Source organism: Dipodomys merriami, unplaced genomic scaffold (assembly GCF_024711535.1).
Source record: "Dipodomys merriami isolate MVZ:Mamm:240054 unplaced genomic scaffold, mDipMer1.0.p SCAF_7, whole genome shotgun sequence".
Taxonomy (NCBI): Eukaryota; Metazoa; Chordata; class Mammalia; order Rodentia; family Heteromyidae; genus Dipodomys; species Dipodomys merriami.
In genome coordinates this window covers 69,717,174-69,738,216 of record NW_027206290.1, presented here as the reverse complement: position 1 = coordinate 69,738,216, position 21,043 = coordinate 69,717,174, and the positions used below count along the sequence as shown (strand labels likewise).

The window sequence follows — 21,043 nt, the reverse complement described above, 5'->3', positions numbered from 1 at the left end:
GAAGGGCTCCTGTAGTAAAAGTGGGATTGAAGAAAAAATGTGGATTTGAAAACACAAACTAACCAGTGAGTCATTATTTCAGTCAGTATGATCATTATTCTCACTCTCTGAAAACACATGTTCTGAATTTCCCCTCCACAGGAGCCTGATGTCAGACCTTTTAGCCTTATCTGATAAGCAATTTGAAGTCGGGGCACAGGATTACAATCGCCTCAGTTTATCAAGCCAATTAAATCTAAGAAGTTCTGTCTTTGTAAACAGATTCTTCCAGACTTAGCAGAGACACCACCCTGGGGAACTCAAGGACTCCCTTGGGAGCTCAGGTTGCAGAGGAATGAAAAGTGAATCCAGAAAGACTTCAACACATTTGTTCCAAAGATTCAGACCAATACAGTAAGTCTTCCACCCCAAGCAAAAACAAAACCACACAACAGTGAAAATAACAGTCAATAATACTCTAGCAGCTAGACAGGAAGACAACACCAAAAACTAGAAGCCCAAGTCATAGAGCACCCACTAAGCATAGACCCTGGGGGTAGACATGCTAACTTCCTTCAACTTCCCATGTACTTAGTCCTCACTTTGTGCTAAGCACTTTACATGGATTGGCCCCATCCTTACATGCAACTTTTTGACACCATTTTGCGGATTATTAGTTCATCTGATAACCAGCCCAAGGTCATCCAGCCCCAATGTCCTGTGTGGCAGCTGAAAATGTAATGATGCTAATGACAACAACAGCTAACAGTTACATAACATTGATTATGTGCCAAGTACATAGTTGACACTCCTTTCACATAAACTCAATTTCACAACAATCCCATGAGGTATGCATGAAGCTCCTAGAGGTCACTAGCACTGGATTAGCTAGGATATATACTGAGGCATTATGAGCCCCAAACCCAACACGAATTGTTTCCAACTATTTATTGCCAGGCACTATGTGACCAGCGTTGCAGAACACGTGCCCACAAGGGGCTTTCAGCCAGTTGGGGGCGGAAGGGGGGGGTGAAGGGTGGAGGGTCCGACACAACCAATCATGCCACTAGGTACCAGAAATGTAGTTTCTTGGATTAAAAAAAAACATGAATGTGTTGGGGAGTATACAATAGCAGCCACAGTCTAGGAGTGGAGGAAAGTATGCATTCACAAGAATTCAAATCTTCCTTAGGTCTGAAGGGAAAAGGAAAATTGGCACTAAAAGAGCAAAACATGACTACAAAGGCCCAGAGGCAACTTTGAGTTTTTGACAGGTGAGTAGAGGTTTAGGCAGTACTTCTCAGCCTTTGTTGTGTGGATAAATCACCTGCCAATTTTGTCGAAATGCAGAATCTGACTCAGCAGGACTAGAATGGGATCTGAGATTCGGCATTTCTAACTAGCTCTCAAGTGATGACATTTCTTGGTAAAATCATCGTAGAAAGTCTTCTAAGAACGAATCAAAATATAGAACGCACGTGCACGCGCACGCCACGAGAAAGACGAGTTGGAGTGAGTAGCATACAGCTGTAATCTCAATTATTTATGAGGCTGAGATTAGGAGGATGACCTTAACCATGAGTTAGAGACTAGCCTGGGCAACGGAGCAAAATATTGTCTCAAAAAAAAAAAAAAAAAGGGGGGGCTGGGAAGGTGGCTCAGTGGTAGAGTGCTTGCCTTGCATGCATGAGGCCCTGGGTTCGATTCCTCAGTACCACATACACAGAAAAAGCTGGAAGTGGGTGCTATGGCTCAAGTGGTAAAGTGCTAGCCTTGAGCTGAAGAGCTCAGAACAGTGCCCAGGCCCAGAGTTCAAGCTCCATGACCAGCAAAAAAAAAAAAAAAAGCTAGAGTCATGGCTCAAGTGGTAGAGTGTCAGACTCATAAGCATGAGGCTGAATAAATAAATAAATAAATAGGGCAAAAAATTTATCACACATGTGATAAAGGACTAATTTCTTCAGTATATCAAGAACTCTTATGAATGAATAAAAGACAAATAAGTCCAAAGAATATGAAGGGACAGTTTAAAAGGCTCAAACAGCTAAAACCAAAAAGATCCACAACTTATCCATAATTTTAAAACTGCAAGTCAAAATAACAGTTCATTTTTTTGTTGTCTGTTCATTTTGGTGCTGTCCCTGAGCGTTTTTTTTTTTTTTTTTCCCCTCAAGGCTAGTGCTCTACCACTTGAGCCAAGCTCCACTTCTGGCTTTTTTGGTGCTTAATTGGAGATAAAGAGTCTCAAAGACTTTCTGCCTGGGCTGGCTCTGAAACTCAGTACTCAGATCTTAACCTCTTGAATAGCTAGATTACAGGCATGAGCCCTGGGTTGGAGACATTTTGTTTTTTTACCTACCAGAGTTACAAAGATATCAAAAACTGCTTAAGAGCTAGGTATTAATGGCTCACGCCTGTAATCCTAACTATTTAGGAATCAGGATTGCAGTTCTGAGTCAGCCTGGGCAGAAACGTCCATGAGACTATCTCCAACTAACTACAAAAAAGGTGGAAGTGGAGCTGTGGCTCAAGTACCAGCCTTAAGTAGAAATGCTAAGAGCTGGGAAATGTGGCTTAGTGTTAGAGTGCTTGCCTAGCATGCATGAGGCCCTGGGTTCAATTCCTCAGTACTACATAAATAAATTTTTAAAGGGAGGGGCCCCTCAGGGACCACATCCTGGCCCTAAGTTCAAGCCCCAAGTACTGATGTACACACAGCATAAGCACACAAACCGAAAAACCCTCAAAGAACTATAAATGGGAACTTCCTCAATTAGATAAACAGCAACTATAAAAAACTCACAGCTGACAGCATATTGAATGAAGAAAGACTTGAATGCTAAGTTTCTTTAAGATAAGGAATAAGGCAAGGATATCCACTTGTGCCATCTCTATCCAACATTATATTCTATATTTATTTATTTATTTATTTTGGGGTCCGGTCCTGGGGCCTGAACTCTGGGCCTGGGCGCTGTCCCTCAGTTCTTTAGCTCAAGGCTAGTGCTCTACCACTTGAGCCACAGCGCTACTTCTGGCTTTTTTCTTTTTGCTTATGTGGTGCTGAGGAATTGAACCCAGGGCCTCAGGCATGCAAGGCAAGCATTCTACCACTGAGCCACCTTCCCAGCCCCCAACATTATATTCTAATCTAATGTACTAAAAACATTAAATATTAAGGCAACTGGGCACAGCAACACAAATTTGTAATCTCAGTACTTGGGAAGTGAAGGAAGGAGATGGCGAGTTCAAAACCAGTCTTGGGCTACAAATCAATTTCAAGGCCAGTTTGAGTAATGTTGCTAGACCCTGTCAGAAGCAAGCAAGCAAGCAAACAGCAGTTCACATGATGCTGTATCTAGAAATTTCTAAGGCATCTACAAAACAACTGGAATTAATAAATTAGTTGAGGAAGGTCACGGAGTACCAGATCAATATATGAAACTTTATTGTATTTCCCTATATTATCAACAAATGACTCAAAAAAAATAGTTGTACTTGCATCAAAAAGAATTTTTAAAGCTAGGTGCTGGTGGCTGGTGCCTGTAATCCTAGCTACTCAGGAACTGAGATCTGAGTATGATAGTTCAAAGCCAGCCCAGGCTAAAAAGCCACCTTGAGACTCTTATCTCCAATTAACCACCAGAAAAACCAGAGGTAGCACTGTGGCTCAAAGTGGTAGAGTGCAACCCTTGAGCAAAAGAGCTCAGGGACAGTGCCCAGGCCCTGAGTTCAAGCCCCAGGACCGACAAAAAAAAAATCAATAAACTTCAAGAATATTTTTTAGAAGGACTTGGGGCTAGGGATGCAGCTGAGCAGCACAGTACATGCCTAGATAGCATGTTTGAGGCCATGGCTTCACAGCACCTCCCACCATGCCCTCCCCCTGAAAAAATATTAAGGACTTTACACTGAAAATTATAAAACACTGCATGGATTACAAAATTCACTATTGCTACCTGGCAATTTTCCCATTATTGATCTACAAATACCATGCAATCACTATCAAAATATGAATGAACTGGCTGGCCTCAAACTCTTAATCTTTCTGCTTTTTTGAAGAAACTCTAAACAAACCTAAAATTTACACAGAAAGAAAAAAAAAAGGACCCAGAACATTCAAACCAACTTTGAAAACAAAATAAGAGGATTTATTCTAATTTCTAAACATATTATAAAGCATAGTAATAAAGCAGAGTGATAAAGATGGCATATTTGTCCATGGAGCCAAATTAAGAGTCTAGAAATAAATGAAAAGCTAGGCCACAGACTATCTTTGCCAACCATATATTTCATAAGGGATCTGTGCCCAGATTACATACCTGCAACTTAAAAGACAACAAACAGATCCAAGAAGGGGGAGGCTGAAGCAGAAGGGTCACTAGGCTGTGGCAACAGAGCAAGACCCGACTCAAACAAAACAAAAACAAACAGAAAAAGATAACAATCCAAATAACAAATGGGCTAGGCCTGAGGGTTTAGCTCAGTACTTACCTATGTGGGCTCAGTGCCCAGCACCAAAGGGAAAAGAAAGGGGAAAGAAAGAGAAGAGAGAGCAGGAGGGGGGAGGAGATGGCCAAAAGATTTGTATAAACATTTCATCAGAGAAGAAAAACACAAATATGTAAATGGCTAAAAAGTATGTAAGCAGGTGTTTAATGCTATTTGTCATCAGGAAAATGCAAACTAAAAACACAGTATGGCACCACCACTCACCCTCACATGTTACTGGTAGGAATATAAAATGGTACAGCCACTTAGGAAAGTCTGGAAATATCTCCAAAAGTAAAACATAAACTTTCGAATAACTCTAGGCATTAACAGAAAAGAAAAACATATGCCACAAGACCTGTACATGGGAGGAGACACAGTGGCTCAACTGGTTGAGCGCTAGCCTTGAGCACAAAGAAGCTTAGGGAACAGTACCAGACCTTGAGTTCAAGCCCCACAATTGACAAAAAAGACTTGTACATAAATGTGACACTGTAGTTCTAATCACAGTATGGGAGTGCCTCTAATCCGAAGTTTCATTTTCTACAGTAAATAGAAAAATGCCAGAAACAATGCAAAAGTTTTAAATAACCAACTATAGAATATTTATATTTGTTCTATTTTATTAGATTCTTAATCTCTTGTTCATCACAGATGTGCATGTACATAAGGTTCAATACAAGCCATGATTTCAGACATCACCCAGAGTTCTTGGAAAATACACTCTCAACCAAGAGGAGAAGACTACTAGTTCAAAACTGCAAACAATCCAGAGGCCCAGCAATTGCTGAATATGAGGAAGGGAGAAGCTTTAGCACCAAAGCAAGGATATACGTTGTAACATGTAATACCATATTACAACATGGAAGAACCTCCAAAACATTATAGGAAGTGAAAGAAGAAAGGAAATAGTTTGTACTTTGTATGATTCACACTTTCATGAAATGCTCAAAAAGGCTGAAAGCCTAAACAGACAAAGCAGAGGAGTGGTCAGCGGGCTGTGGAGGCAGGGCTGACTACAATGCCAATCCCTTCACTAGAAAGAACTTGCTGGGGTAACAGAAATGATCTGAAACAGTCACTGTGGTGATAGCTGCACAAGTCTATAGTTGACCAAAGTTCACTAGACTATTCACTTAGAGTGGGTGATTTTATAATTAACTATACCTTACAAAGCCTGGAGGAAAAAATAGGTAAGGAGTGGTAGTTTAGCAGTATAATAGTAATTGTTGAAGCTATGCTACATACTTCCTTTTACTTTACTGTAGGTTGAAAAGTTGTGGAATAAAAAGTCTCACTGGGCATGGGCTCATGTCTGTAATCCTAGCTACTCAGGAGGCTGAGATTCGAGGATTGTGGTTCAAAGCCAGCCTGGGCAGGAAAGGCTGTGAGACTCTCATCTCCAATTACCCACTCAGAAAACTGGAGGTGGTGCTGTGGCATAAGTGGTAGAGCGCTAGCCTTGAGCTGAAGAGCTAAGGGACAGTGCCAGGCCCAGAGTTCAAGCCCCATGACCAACAACAACAAAAAGTCTCTAAAGTCAGGCACCAATGGCTCATGCCTATATATAATCTTGGCTATCCAGGAGCTGAGATCTGAGGATCACAGTTCAAAGACAGACACAGCAAGAAAATCTACAAGACTCTTATTTTCAATTAACCACCAAAAATGCATAAGTGACACCAGGTGCCAGTGGCTCATGCCTGTAATCCTAGCTACTCAAGAGGTGGGGATCTGAGGATCACAGTTCAAAGCCAGCCTGGGCAGGAAAGTCCATAAGACTCTTACCTCCAATTAATCACCAGAAAACTGGAAGTGGTGCTGTGGCTCAAGTGGTAGAGCATTCACCTTGAGCTGAAGAGCTGAGGGGCAGCGCCCAGGCCCAGAGTTCAAGCCCCAGGACCGACCAAAACAAAAAGTATAATAGGAGATGTAGCTCAAATGGTAGAGTGCTAGCTTTGAGCAAAAAAGCTCAGGGACAGTGCCCCAGGACTGGTATACACAAAGAAGTTTTTAAAAAGTCATTGGAGATATGGCTCAAGTGGTAGAATACCTGCTGGCAAGTGTGAAGGACCTCAGAACTGCCCATAAACACACAAACAATGTTTTATATGCATAAAAATGTTCTGGAGAGCTGGGTGCTGGTGACTCACACCTGTAATCCTAGCTACTCAGGAGACTGAGATGAGGATCATGGTTGAAAGCCAGCTTGAGCAGGTAAGTTGTGAGACTCTTTAATTAATCCCAAAAAGCAAGAAGTGGAGCTGTGGCTCAAGTGGTAGAGCCTTGAGCACAAAAACTCAGAGACTGCACCCAAGCTCTGAATTCAAGGCCCAGGATCAGCAAAAAAAAAAAAAAAAAAAAAGTGTTCTAAAGAAAATTTTTTTAAAAATCAGACTATCTCTGGTGAATGGATTAATGGCAGCTCAATGACCTTTTCATTTTATAGCTCTTATTTTTAATTGGTATGTATATAGTTATACATTATAATTATATACTTATATTTATATATACACATACACACAATTTACCTATTTTATATTCTTATACTTTAAAAATATACATCACTCTTACTCAAAGTATACATAAAGAAGGGAAGAAAATAAATTACCTCTGAAAATATCTAGGTGAGTTCCAAGTAGAAGACGCAGGAAATATGACATGGAAAGGATTCTGCCACCAGCTTCGCAGGTAACCAGACAGTTCCACAAGTCTAACCTAAAGAAGAGGGTCACAAAGCCCTCTGAGACTCTTACAAAAGCTATAGTCCCTGATTCCAGAGAAGTATTTCCAGTATGTGGTGTGACATATGATTCCAGGAGAATCAAGGACTAAGAAGTTTATGGGTCTCTGATAAGACTGTACTACACAATGAGTTCACTTTTGTATTCCTATGATTCCACTCCCCTTTACAGCCTTAAGAACCTCATAGAGATGCATGACATTCAACTCATTTCTATAAGGAAGGTGGCAATAGCAAAGTGCCTACTTCTTGGGAAAGTCTTGGGTCTTTTCCTTCCACCCTCAGTAATAATTCTCATGTGAGGCTGAGTGTGAAAAGTCAATTAACTGCTGAGTAATTATCTCATATGTTCACAGTCACAAAAGGAGCTTGAGTCCAAAGAGATGAGATCCAGCCCATTCAGTCATTTTGCTTTACTTGGTTCCAAGACACAAGAGTGCAAAGGCAGTTTGTCAAGGAACAGGTTATAGCAACTGAGAGGCCCTCTGTGTGGTAATCTAATATTCCATCACCTGCAAAAGTATTAGCTACTGCCAGACGCTGGTGGCTCACACCTATAATCCTAGCTACTCAGGAGGCTGAAATCTGAGGATTGCGGTTCAAAGCCAGCCCAGGCAGGAAAGTCTGTGAGACTCTTATATCCAATAAGTCATTCAGAAAACCAGATGTGGCGCTATGGCTCAAGTGGTAGAACACTGGCCTTGAGCTGAAGAGCACAGGGACAGTGCTCAGGCCCAGAGTTCAAGCCCCACGACCAACCAAAAAAAAAAAAGTATTAGCTACTAGGAAAGTCACAAAGCTCAAGAGACCCAAGAACCACCATCTTCCCTACCCAACTTTAATTCTTGGGGAATGGACATTTAGAAAAAGTTCTCCCCAAGAGAAGCCTAAGGAAAGACAATACAAAAGAGCACTACCTCCTCCCCCCCCCCCCACATGGAGAAATGGAGCTGTGGCACAGTGATGAGAGCTCTATCCTTGAGCAAAAGTAGCTCAGGGGCAGTGGCTGAGGCCCTGAGTTCCAACCCAGAACAGGGGCACCAACAAAACAAAACAAAACAAAAACAAGAGTACTCCTCACCTTCCAAACTTTGTTCCACCCAACTTGAAATAAAAGAAACCTCCCTTGAGAACGGAAAAACAGTTCATTCACTCATACTTCTTTGTGAGTGGACATCAACCTTTTTCTTTTTCCTTCTCTCTGCCCCTCCCCCCCCCCCCCCCCCATTCTGGAGACCTCTCCCTTGCAATCTCCTTTCCCAGACATAGCAGCCATCCAGGCTGATCTGAACATCTTCTGAGATGTTTCTGTTCCTCCCACCCCTTGCCTGCTAACGAAGTAGCACCTTCCTTACAAAAGGTGAGATTCTGCCTTTTCTTTCTCAGAGGCACACTCTTTTAAGACCACCTCATAAGTGCCCTCTAGATTAAGGGCTGTGGGGGAAGGAGAGAAGAAGAGAGAGAACAGGGGAGAAGAAAAAGGAGGAGGGGGGAGGAGGAAAAACAAAGGCTTTGGGGGCACAGTTTGGCAACAGTTAACAGAAATCAATTACCCAGTCAGTTAAAGCTCCTCAAGAATTCAACTACAAGTGAGTGAAGGTTAATGACAGCTAAAGGCCACTTACCAATAAGCCCCACAGAGCTAAAGAACTCATAAGCTAAAAGAAAACAAGAAATACCTAGAATCAAATTGGCCCCTAGAGACTCTGAAAATGTAGCCTTTATTTCAGAGGCCACAGATTGGGAATAGCTTTTGATCAGATACAAATGACAGACTGAAGAGTAGGAAAACCACTAGACAGACTGCTGAAGTCCAGGTAAAACTAATGATCATTCTTATAAAGAAATAGGCAGAATGGCTGAACCCCAGAGGCTGGAGAATACAGAGATCACTGCCTTCCCTCTCCACTTTGGGTATTTACAAGGGCTCTCAACTAGCCCAAGCAACAGCTTACAGTACTCTGCTGCAACACTTTAAATCTTGGAGTAAAGTTACAAAGTGCCCTCTTTGTGTTAAGCACTTTGTTTCATGTTTCATTTAAGCACCACAGCAATCCTGTGGAGAACAGTATCATCCTGGCTTTAAAAATAAGGGAAGTGATTCCATTTGAGGAAATGAAAAAGTTCTGGATATGGAAGATGGTGATAGTTGCATAACAATGTGAATGTAATTAATATCTAAGAACTTGTACAAATTATTAAAATGGAAAGCTTTGTTTTATGTGTATTTTACTACAGTGAAAAAAATAATGCAATAGGCTTATACAAGCAAATAGTTTGCCCAAAGTCATAAAAGTAATCAGCGTCAGAGCTGAGATTCTAGCTGTCTTAATCCAAGTCTTACACCAGGTTCAAACCCTGGGAGGTTTGTCAATGTAATGCACCAGGTGCAGGTGAGAAACCATGTTAAGATGGCATAGAAGAAAGCAATGAAGAGGAATGAGACGGAACTGACAGGTCTTGGGTGCCCCATTTGAGGAGCACCAGTGTAAGCAAACGGTTCAGGGATCAAAGAGGGTTTGGAGGTAGGAGCTCCCATCATTCATCTGAGGCCAGATGGCCTCACTCATCCTGGGTCCTTCCCACCTTCCTGCCAGTGCCCAGAGATCAAAACTCAACTTTCTCCCCACATTCTGCAACCTGCTCCTTTAATACCTAGATCAAAGGGGGGCTTTTGTCCAAGTTGTAAAAGAGAAACCAAGAAGTAACTTAAAGCTGTCTCTGCCTCCTCTGTACTTCCGCGGGGGACTGTGGGGGACTAGCTTCCCCTTTAAAGGGGCTCCCCAGAGAACACCTGGGGGCAGTGCCTCAGCTCCAAGCACATAGTAGCTCCTGCAGAATATGTGTCAAGGGGAAAAGCTCAGATCAGACAGGCGACCACAACCAACACAATACAACTATGCTGGGGAGAAAAATCTGATCTTATAGGCATTATTAACAAAACTCACCATAAATGCAAGTTTTTTGTTTTGGTGGTGGTGGTGGCAAGTATTCTGTGTGTGTGTGAAGGGGGGGGGGGGGGGGAGAGTCTATATGCTGGTCCTGGGGCTTGAACTTAGGGTGTGGGCACTGTCCCAAAACTTTTTTCTCAAAGCTAGTGCTCTACCACTTGAGCCATAGTTCCACTTTGTGGTTTTTTGGTGGTTAATTAGAAATGAGTCTCATGGACTTTCCTACTCAGGCTGGGCCTTGAACTATGATCCTCAGGTCTTAGCCTACTGAATGACTAGGGTTAGAGGTGTGAGCCACCACTGCCCAATGCCAAGTATTCTTTATCACAAAATTTTCAGCTTGGAATTTAAAAATCAATGAGTCCACACTGGACACTATGCTGAAAATTATATAAATGGGAGGGAAAAACTAGGAGAGAACGAGGGAAGGAGTGACACTGTTGAAAAAGAATATGTACTCTTTATCTGACTTACGTAACTGTAACCCCTCTGTACATCACCTACATAATAACAATAAAGAAATTTTAAAAAGAAATTAATTAGTTCAAATCTTACATAGGACATACATGGAAAACAGATCGCAACAGCCAAAGCGCTCATCCAGGCCACACACTAAATCTGTGAGTGTTAGGACAAGTCCCGTCAGCAGAGTCTATGTCCTTAGGGAACAGATGTCCAAGCCATTGAGAGGGACAGAAACCCTCCAAAAAGGACATAGTCCAAGACTCTCCCATCAACTATACTACAGTTAGCACCAGATTCCACCACTAAAAACCCTTTCTGAACTTTGGACTAAAGCTGCAGAGGGTGGCTTGTGTTGCATCCACTGACTCAAAGGAACTGTATCTTTCAGTCCATGCCTCTATTTCTAGACTGGATCACACCAAATAACCTCAAAACAGTGTGAACTGACCCTGCAACTCCATGCCAAGGCTTAGATCCTAGAAAACTGAGCATATTCATGAAAAATGCCACGAAGTTCACAGCAGCATTACATGTAACAATCCAACAACCAATGAGTAGACCAATTGTGGTCTATCCATACAACAGAATGTTTAGCCATAAAATGAAGTACTGATTGATCATTGTTACAACATGAACTTTGAAAGCAGGGTAAATAAAAGAAACTAGACACAAAAGGCCACATACTGTAAATTTCCTACATATGAAATGTCCAGAAAAGGCAAATCTTTATAGAGATGGTGAATTAGTGGTTATCAGGGGCTAAGGAAGATGGAAAGAGTAGGAATGTCTGCTAATGGTTCTTTTTGGGGTTATGAAAAATGTTCTGCAATTAGATAGTGGTGATGGTTGCCTGGCTCTCTGAATAAACTAAAAACTATTGAACGAGGGAATGTGGCTTAGTGGTAGAGTGCTTGCCTAGCATGCATGAAGCCCTGGGTTCAATTCCTTAGTATCACATAAACAGAAAAAGGTGGAAGTGGTGCTAAGGCTCAAGTGGTAGAGTGCTAGCCTTGAGCAAAAGAAGCTCTGGGACAATGCCCAGGCCCTGTGTTCAAGTCCCAACACTGGCAGAAACAAAAACAAAATACTGAACTAAATACTTATCATTCTAGCTACTCAGGAGGAATGTGGTCCAAAGCCAGTCCAGAAGGAAACACTGTGAGATGTGAGACTCTTATCTCCAATTAACCACCAAACAGCTAAAAGGGGCTGGGCACTGGTGGCTCATCCCTGTAATCCTAGCTACTCAGGACGCTGAGATCTGAGGATTATGGTTCAAAGCCAGCCTAGGCAGGAAAGTCTGTGAGATTCTTATCTCCAATAAACCACTCAGGAAACTGGAAGTGTGGCTTAAGTGGTAGAGTGCTTACCTTGAGCAGAAGAGCTGAGGGACAGCACTCATGTCCAGAGTTCAAGCCCCACAACGGAGAAGGGGGGGGGAGGAGGAGGAGGAGGAGGAGGAGGAGGAAAGAAAAAAGAAGAAGAAAGAAGAAAGAAGAAGAAAGAAGAAAGAAGAAGAAGGAGGAGGAGGAGGAGGAGGAGGAGGAGGAGGAGGAGGAGGAGGAGGAGGAAGAAGAAGAAGAAGAAGAAGAAGAAGAAGAAGAAGAAGAAGAAGAAGAAGAAGAAGAAGAAGAAGAAGTAGTAGTAGTAGTAGTAGTCTCAGCTACCTTCTCCTCTAATGGGAGAAATCACCCACTGTTGTTCTGACCAGACCTGACCAGACCAGCTCTTGGAGAGGAAAAGTCAGTAACCAAGTTAAGACACATAGAGGGGGAAAAGACCTTCAATTATATATCTACAACTTTCTAAACAAGAGAACAAATCAAAACTCTAACCAGTTCTCAAGGCCACTGAGTCAATCCACTAGTGCAGTTCTTCCTTGGCTATATGACTTACCTTAGAAACCAATATACCTCAAATTAGACCTATACACTGCACCCTCAATGGCTATGAAACAAGTGTATATGAGGATGTGGGGACTGTTGTGACTTCTGTGTAATAGTTTTCTACAGACTAAACTCATGACTGCCTGTGATTCCACTCTGCCCATTACACATCCATGCCTGTAACACACTTGCTTCCACACCTTGTCAATGCTGCACCAAATGTGCAGTTTCTCCTATGCACTCTCTAAGCTGGTCTCTGTCAGTGTAAGCTTCACATACTCCATTTCTTCAGATCAGTTACTGTTTCTTTCAGGATGGCAACACAGTATGATATTCTCAGGTAGCACAACACATTGGTACTTTCAATAAAACCTCTGGCTTGTCTGCAAACAAAACAAATGCTCCCCTAATAAGTCCTGAGAGAAACAGGAAGCAAAAACAGCCTAACAACATGCAATTCACAGACCGCAAACTTTGGCTACGACTCACTTCAATTACAGGTGTGTTTCTAGAATCAAATTTTGATTGCTTCTCTCTGACTTCATTTTTAATATTCTCTCCTACCCCCACCTCTCATATCTTGGCTAAATGACCCTCAAGAACACCAACCTCTCCCCTTTCTTGGCCTTCACACTTGCCATTTCCTTTTGCAAGACATCCTTTTCAACCAAGTTTCAACTCACATCACTTTTCTCTTGAGACTTCTCCGCCCTTCAATGTCAAGTGGTTCTATGACGTAGTCATTGCCAATCACTACCACCTCATTTTGCTGTTTTCACAGCACTTGGCCCTAGCTGACATACTGTTCTTGGTCCATCTTCTCAGACAAGGAAAGTTCCACAAGGGTGGGACTTGACTCTCTAATTCACAATTACACTCCTCATTCCTGGTACAGAGCAGCACTCAAATATTTGCTGATTAAATAAATGTGTACCAGAAATATGTCTTGTTAACTTATAAACTCTTAAAAAATCTCTGAGCAGGGCCAGAATTTCCTTGTGAAATGTTATAAATGCCATTTTATTGAGCCTTTTCCTATGGTGATAAGAGGGTATAATTTCCTGTTCTTGCACCACCCTTGTTCTGAATATGCTAAAGGAAAAATGGAGTTTCAACATCTTACTACTGGGAAAACCAGTTAAGGCTCTGTTTTTTTTTTTTTTTTGAGGGGGTGGGAAATGGGTGGGGGGATAAGCTTCAAACCCAGAACCTTATGCAGGCAAGTCAAGTGTTTTACCACTAAACTACATCCCATACCCAGGCCATGAAATCCTTTACCTGACTTCTGAGGTTCTAAACAAGGAATCCTTCATTAAGCAAAAAACAAGCAAAATATATCAACTAACAGAAGGAAAGCTTTTATCAGTCAATCATCAACCCATTTGGAGCAGAAAAACACTAAAGAACTTAAGCAAGAATCTTCTTTTGTAATGGTCAAATGTCACATCCTTTTCTCATTTGTGTCTTGTCATTCATTCCCAGGATGAAATTATCTGCTGAGGAAGCAACTTACAGGAAGATCTGGAAAATCACTCTGGATTACTTTTATATATGATTTCAATTTTAGTTCTGGCCTCCTGACAAAGAGATATGAGCTGAACTTTCCTTTCTTTCTTCTTTCTTTCTTTCTTGGCTACTCCTTAAAGATTTCAGGGTTCTCTAATAGAAGACAGCAAGTTGTGACCCATTCTACATGTACAACTCTTTTACCTCCACCTTCACCCACACAGACTTCATCCCTAAGGAGTGGTGTGGCCCTGTAGGGAGCCAGAAACCAGCCAGGTGTACTAGAAGTGTTTTTCAAGACGTTAATTCATGGGCCACTTCCATCATGATCACTTATGTGATCAAGTGTAGATTCCTGCCCAGTACTACTAAATTAGAATCTTTGGGAAAGACAGATACTACATCTTAACATACTTTTGGAAATTCTTCTGCACAGTAAAGTTTGAGAACTACTGAGATAAAATGACCCTAGGAAAGAGGCAATGAGTTGACGGAGACAGGCAGGGTAGGGAAGGGTCTGGGGATGGAGACCCGGGGTGAGGTCGGGGAGAGCATCCTCTGGGGTTGCGGCAGTGGAGGGGGAGTACGTGGTGTTAACAGCTGAGGGTGGGGAGAGGCCAGGGCCGGGGTAATGCGCTGGTGGCAGGCGGGATCTCCTCGGTGGACTAGATTAGCACGGTGGCAGGCGGGGAGAGCAGGGCGGGACGTGAATGGGAGGAGAGTGGATGGAAATAACGGGGGTTCTTCCGAGGGTCAGGACTGGGAGGTGAAATCTGGACAGTGGAGGTGACAGGGGGCGGGGACCAAAGTCGGACTGGGAACAGGAGGCGGCAGTAGTCCGGGTCCTCCTCCGACACGGCGCCTCCCCGAAAACTCCGGGCCTTGACAAGCGTGAGCGCGAGGCCGGGGAAGGGGCTTCGTGAGAAGCAAGTCTCGTCAGGGACAACCTGGCCAGGGGTCCTGGAAGCGGCTCGGGATCAGGCCTGGGGCGTCGGAAAGTCCTGGAATACCCAAGAGAGCCCTGCTCTAGCTCCGGTTCCCGGAGTCTCCTTCACTCACCATCGCCGCCGCCATCTTGGATCCACGTGTCGCCGTGATGACGTCAGCGGAAGTGGTGCTTCCCTGATTACGGACTTGAACTCGGCGAGGGGGTCGTTCAGCGTCAGTGGCTCCTCTCATCGCAGTCAGCGGAAAGCCGAAGAATATTTAACTCCTGCTGGACGGCCTAGTCCTGGCAGTTAAGTCTCTGGTGAAGTGAAGAGATAGAGAGAGAACGGTGTAACTAATGGAGCCATATCAACTCCTGGCAGAATTAGTTCCTCCCCTACTCACGCTGCATTGTGGGTAATGGAGGCGTGGCACTCTGGGCGCCATCTTTACTATTGGCAGGAAGACCCGTTGCTGGGGTAACTTGAGACCTTGCTACTGGAGGGAGGTGTTGGTAATTGGCTTCTCACATCCTATATTCTCTCTAATAGACAATAGTTCCTATGAAAGTAGGACCGTGTCTTTTCTTCTACTTTGCTTCGTTGTCAAGTGTAAAATGGGAGATTATGGCATATGATGAAAATTCAATGACATGATTTAAATGTTTACAATAAATGTTACATATGAGTATTTACACCATCAAGTATAGGGTGGATACCCCAAACAAGTAGTATATTTAGTGAAGGGCAGCATCTTTGAATGTGAACTTTATCATGTGATTGGAGGCAAGTCACTCAACTTTCCTAAGCCTGTTTCCAATATTGGTAAATAAGGATTCTAAGAATAATGGTATTAAGACCTTTAAATTGGGGGGAGGGGAAGGGGGAGAGATGGGAAGGGGAAACAAAGGAGGAGGCAACAATACTTGATAAGAAATGTACTCATTACCTTGCCCGTGTAATTGTAACACCTCTGTATGGTATTTTCACGATAAAAAATTTTCTTTAAAAAATTCAAAACTTAAAATCCATTTGGTCTGTGTATATCACTGTAAACTAGATATAGAACCAGTGTTGTTATCTTAGATTGTTTCCTAAGGTTGTTAAGATAATATTAATGGGCAATAATAATCAGTACTCACTAATCATTTGCTATATGTTGTAGCATTATGCATTATGATAAAAAACAGTTCATAAGACTCTTAGTTATAAGCCTGGCATGGTGGCTCACACCATAATCCTGGGTATTTGAAAAGTGAAGATAGTGAGACTTTATCTAAAACACAAATGAAGGCAGAAAGGGCCAAGGTTGTGGGTGAAGTAGTAAATCTTTTTTTCACCATACACAGACCCTGTAATGGTCAAAACTCAGTCCAACCAAAAAGAAGTTCTTTTTTTTTTTTTTTTTTTTTTTTGCCAGTCATGGTATCTGAACTCTGGGCCTGGGCACTGTCCCTCAGCTCTTCAGCTCAAGGCTACTGCTCTACCACTTGAGCCACAGCACCACTTCCAGCTTTTTCTGCTTATGTGGTGCTGAGGAATCGAACCCAGGGCCTCATGCATGCAAGGGCAAGCACTCTACCACTGAGCTACCTTCCCAGCCCCCCAAAAAGAAGTTCTTAGTAATGTATTTCTACTTCTTGATAAGGGACAGATAAACTCTGATCTTCACTGAGTACCACTGTGGTGAATTTTCTACAAGGATGATTACCAAAAAGCTTTCTTACGGGGCTGAGAAGGTGGCTCAGTGGTAGAGCGCTTGCCTTGCATGCCTGAGGCCCTGGGTTCGATTCCTCAGCACCACAAAAGCAGAAAAAAAAAGCCAGAAGTAGTGCTATGGCTCAAGTGGTAGCGTGCTAGCCTTGAGCTGAAGAGCTGAGGGACAGCGCCCATGCTCAGAGTTCAGGCCCCATGACCGGACCCCCCCCCCAAAAAAAAGCTTTCTTATCTTGCAAGGGCATACTGTTTATATTGTCAAAAGGTAGGCCATTCTCCTGTTTAATTTGTATGGGCAAATCACTTATTTTGGCCAATAGAATACAGTATGAATAATTGCCAGTTCTGGGTCTGAGCCTTAATGAGGCTTGGCAGCTTCTGTTTTCACCCCTCTTGGGAGTAAAGAAGTCTGGCTAGCCAGGTGCTGGTGGCTCACACCTGTAATCCTAACTACTCAGGAAGCTGAGATCTGAGGATCACGGTTCACAGCCAGCTAGGGCAGGAAAGTCTGTGAGACTCTTATCTCCAATAAACCTCTCAGAAAACCGGAAGTGGTGCTGTGGCTCAAGTGGTAGAGCACTAGCCTTGAGCTGAAGAGCTGAGGGACAGCACCCAGGCCCAGAGTTCAAGCCCCACAACCAACAACAAAAAAAAAAAGTCTGGCTGATCTGCTGGAGAACCACATGGAGAGACAGAGTCATATTCCTCAAGGCATCCTGGCAGCTGCAGTGGAGCACTACTCAAGAAGGCAACCAACCTTGAACAACCCAACCTAGGCTGAGCCACCTACTGATTCTAATCATGTAAATAACCTCATCAGTCCTCACGATAAACACTGACCAGCTGAATCTAGATGGTTTGTTGTGCAGTAATAGATCATTGGAACACCACTATCATCAACTCCTGTGACCCATGCAACTATCCCAGGATCAGATACTGTTCATAAGGTTGGGGGAAGGGGGGAGCTTGAGAAGCAGGAGAATTTGCCAGTCTCAGAGATTGAACTCATAATCATGAAAAAACCTGCTTGTTCCTTACTACTTCTGTCTGTCTAAGGTGAACTGGTAAGAAACAAAGCTCCACAAATGATCTCAATTTCTGAGCTGAAGCAAATGCTCAGATGAATTTTTACCCTTATGAATTATTCTTTTGGTATACTATCTATTCTATTCTCATCTGTCTTTTCTGTGACCAGAGAGATAGATAATTCAGTTTAGCTGATAATCATAAAAGGGCAGGAATTGACTTGATATGTCCATGGAACATAACAATTGGCTCTAACTTGTAAGATCATGGCTTGTTCAGTTATTCCTATAACTCCATGTAGCAAAACAAACTCGGAATGCAGAGGTTAATAGTAAAAGTATTTATTTCACATTCAGATGTCCACATGTGATGCGTTTGTCTGGGTTTAGAGCCAGCCTTCAGGCTGGGTCCAGATCTTCCGTGGGCCATGTTCTCTACAAGACAAAAGGCTAGATGGAGGGCAAGCCCAGTCCCACAAAATACATCTCACATCCCACTGCCCAAAGCAAGTCTCTCAGCCAAGCTCAGTATCAGTGGTGTAGGCATGGCTACCCTCCTGTGTATTTCTGAGCAATAATCCAATATACTCCAAATTATGAAGGCAAATTTCAACTGCAAAACCCTGGGCTTTACTTTCAGATACCCAAAAACAACTCCTAAGCCAAAAGCAAGAGGAAAGTTACTAAGGAAGTTGTGATGTTATATGTATATGTAATACATTTTCTATCAGATGTAGTTATATATCATATGTAAATACACTTTTTTTTCTTTTTGGATAGTTATGGGGCTTAAACTCAGGGCCTGGGCACTGTCCCTGAGATTTTTTTTTTTTTGCCAGTCCTGGGGCTTGAACTTTGGGCCTGGGTGCTATCCCTGAGTTCCTTTTGCTCAAGGATAGTGCTCTACTACTTGAGCCACAGCGCCACTTCAACTTATTCTGTGATTAATTGGAGAAAAGAGTCTCACAGACTTTCTTGCCTGAGCTGGCTTCCAACTGTGATCCTCACATCTCAGCCTCCTGAGTAGCTAGGATTACAGGTGTGAGCCACTGGCACCCCAGCCAGTCCTGGGGCTTAAACTCAGGGCCTGGGCACTATCCTTAAGCTTCTTCTTTTTTTTTTTTTGCTCAAGGCTAGTACTCTACCACTTGAGCCACATTGCTGGCCTTTTCTGTTTATGTGGTATGAGGAATCAAACCCAGGTTTTCATGCATGCTAGGCAAGCAATCTACCACTAAACCACATTCCCAGCCTGGCCATAGCTTTTGTCTTGGAATTGGCTATAAAGAAATCACCTGACCTGCTCTTGACCTCCAGCAGGTGAAATGACCCTCCTCATTCCGGTGAAGTATAGAAAGTAGTGCAGAGGCCAAGACCAAAAAAAAAAAAAAAAAAAAAACCTAAATAGACAAGCCTTGCTGGCTTTCCCTGCCCAGGCTATGGGCAATCACAGCTATCCAATGAAATCTCCATGAGCCCCCAAAAGGATAGTCTTCAGAGAGCTGCCAGATAGCTGAAATTATGATTTTTGGATGTGGCCAGTGTAGAGAGGACAGGGAAGGTCCAAGCAACTCCTCCCAGACCTGGCTCTATACATCTCTTCAAACAATCTGTCTTTCCCTTAGTTCTGTGAGCTCCTTGAGTATCAAGGGGAAGGTTCTAAGAATCCTGCCTTCTGGCCAGTTGGTCAAAAACACAAGTAAAATAATCTCAGCTTGCAGTTAGCATCTCAAATGCTGTGTGTGTGTGTGTGTGTGTGTGTGTGTGTGTGTGTGTGTGTGTGTGTGTGTGTGTGTGTGTGTGTGTGTGTGTGTGTGTGTGTTGTAGGGGGTCAGTCTCGGGGTCTTTGTCCTTCACCTATGAGATCTTATGCTATTTCTAGGTAGAAACTGCCAGAACTCAATTGGCTCAAAGGAAATCCAACCTAGTGACCTGGCTGCAAAGCTGCTTCCTTGCTGATGGGGAGAAAGCCCCATGCCTTTTCAGAATTGTTGAAATCTCCTGTTTCGGTTGATATGAAAACAGGAAGAACAGACATTGTCATCCCTCTTGCCCTGCCACCCCCATTAAGTTTAAATAATCTAGTCTAAATTTCTGCTGTTCTTTTTGTTTTGTTTTTTGTTTTGTCAGTCATGGGGCTTGAACTCTGGGCCTGGGCGCGGTCCCTCAGCTCTTCACCTCAAGGCTAGCACTCTACCACTTGAGGCACAGTGCCACTTCAGTTTTCTGGTGGTTAATTGGGGATAAGAGTCTCTCACAGCCTTTCCTGCCCAGGCTGGCTTTGAATCGTGATCCTCAGACCTCAGCCTCCTGAGTAGCTAGGATTACAGGCATGGCCAGTGGCACCCGGCCTTCTGCTGTTCTTATGCCTGGTTCTTATTAAAATTTTATTTGTTTAGTTAGATTTTTTGGTGGCACTGAAATTTGAACTCAGCTTCACACTTACTAGGCAGACACTCTAGCATCAAGCCACACCTCCAGCCCCATTTCCTTGTTAGTTTTGAGATAGGGTTTTGCTTCCTGTCAGGACACATGACTGAACTTCACCTACTTATACTACCCACAAAGCTAGGATGCAAGGAGTATGCTACATTATCCAGGTATTGTTCAAGAAGGGGGGAGGGGAGGCCCATAAACTTTTTTACCTGGGCTGGCCTTGAACTTCAATCCTTTCTATCTCAGCCTTCCAAGATGCTGTAATTACAGGTGTGAGTCACTAGTGCCTGGCTTTATACCCAATTCTTAAGTTTAGGCTCCTGTAGAAGCAACTCAGTAGGTGTAATAGGATTCCATGTGACCTTGTGGTTACTGTGACATAGACCCTTCAAGGGACGCAATAACATAGAAAAGTGCCACAGCACCCCAGCCCATCACCCACCTCTTCTTATCTTTCTCACACCACAAAAGCTAAGTGCCAGCAACTTCATCTGAGGCAACGTGCAACAAATGTTCCTGCTTCTTGTCCCCTCTACTTCCTGTCAGTCAGCTCCCTCCCCTCTTGAAAACTTCTTACTCAAGGTACCAGATAGCTCTCAGCAGTCACATCTGTCTCTAGACCCCAGGACTCTCAGGACCACCAGTGGCATTTTACAACCATGGTTGTCTGATCTTGGAAAATAAATGGCAGGCTGCAGGCAGCCAGCAGCCTGAGGGAAATGTATGATTACAGATTCTGTGTCCACCACAGTGACAGGTTAAAAAGGGAAGTTAAAGAGGGAAAGAGGAGACTTAGGTCACAGGAGTTGTGGTGAAGGATGTAGAGTTTGGAATGATGGGCAAAGAACCATAAGTCAAAGACTGTAGGAAGCTTCTAGAATCCAGAAAAGGTGAAGAAACAAATTATCTTCTGGAGCCTCCT

General features: G+C 43.2%; 1 protein-coding gene across 3 annotated transcripts in view; it reads right to left on the bottom strand.

The window, feature by feature from the left end:
• The window catches only part of Tm9sf4 (transmembrane 9 superfamily member 4), a 49,443-nt gene extending 34,159 nt beyond the window's left edge, over nucleotides 1-15,284 (bottom strand). The window contains exon 1 of one of the 3 annotated variants that reach the window (XM_070007029.1): nucleotides 15,078-15,284. In XM_070007029.1, coding sequence (XP_069863130.1) covers nucleotides 15,078-15,197 — 120 coding nt within the window. In that variant the 5' untranslated portion in view covers nucleotides 15,198-15,284. Of the gene's footprint in view, nucleotides 1-7,078; nucleotides 7,176-15,077 lie in introns of those variants that run through there. The other 2 variants (XM_070007030.1, XM_070007031.1) reach the window with 2 other exon arrangements.
• Nucleotides 15,285-21,043: the final 5,759 nt, after the last annotated feature.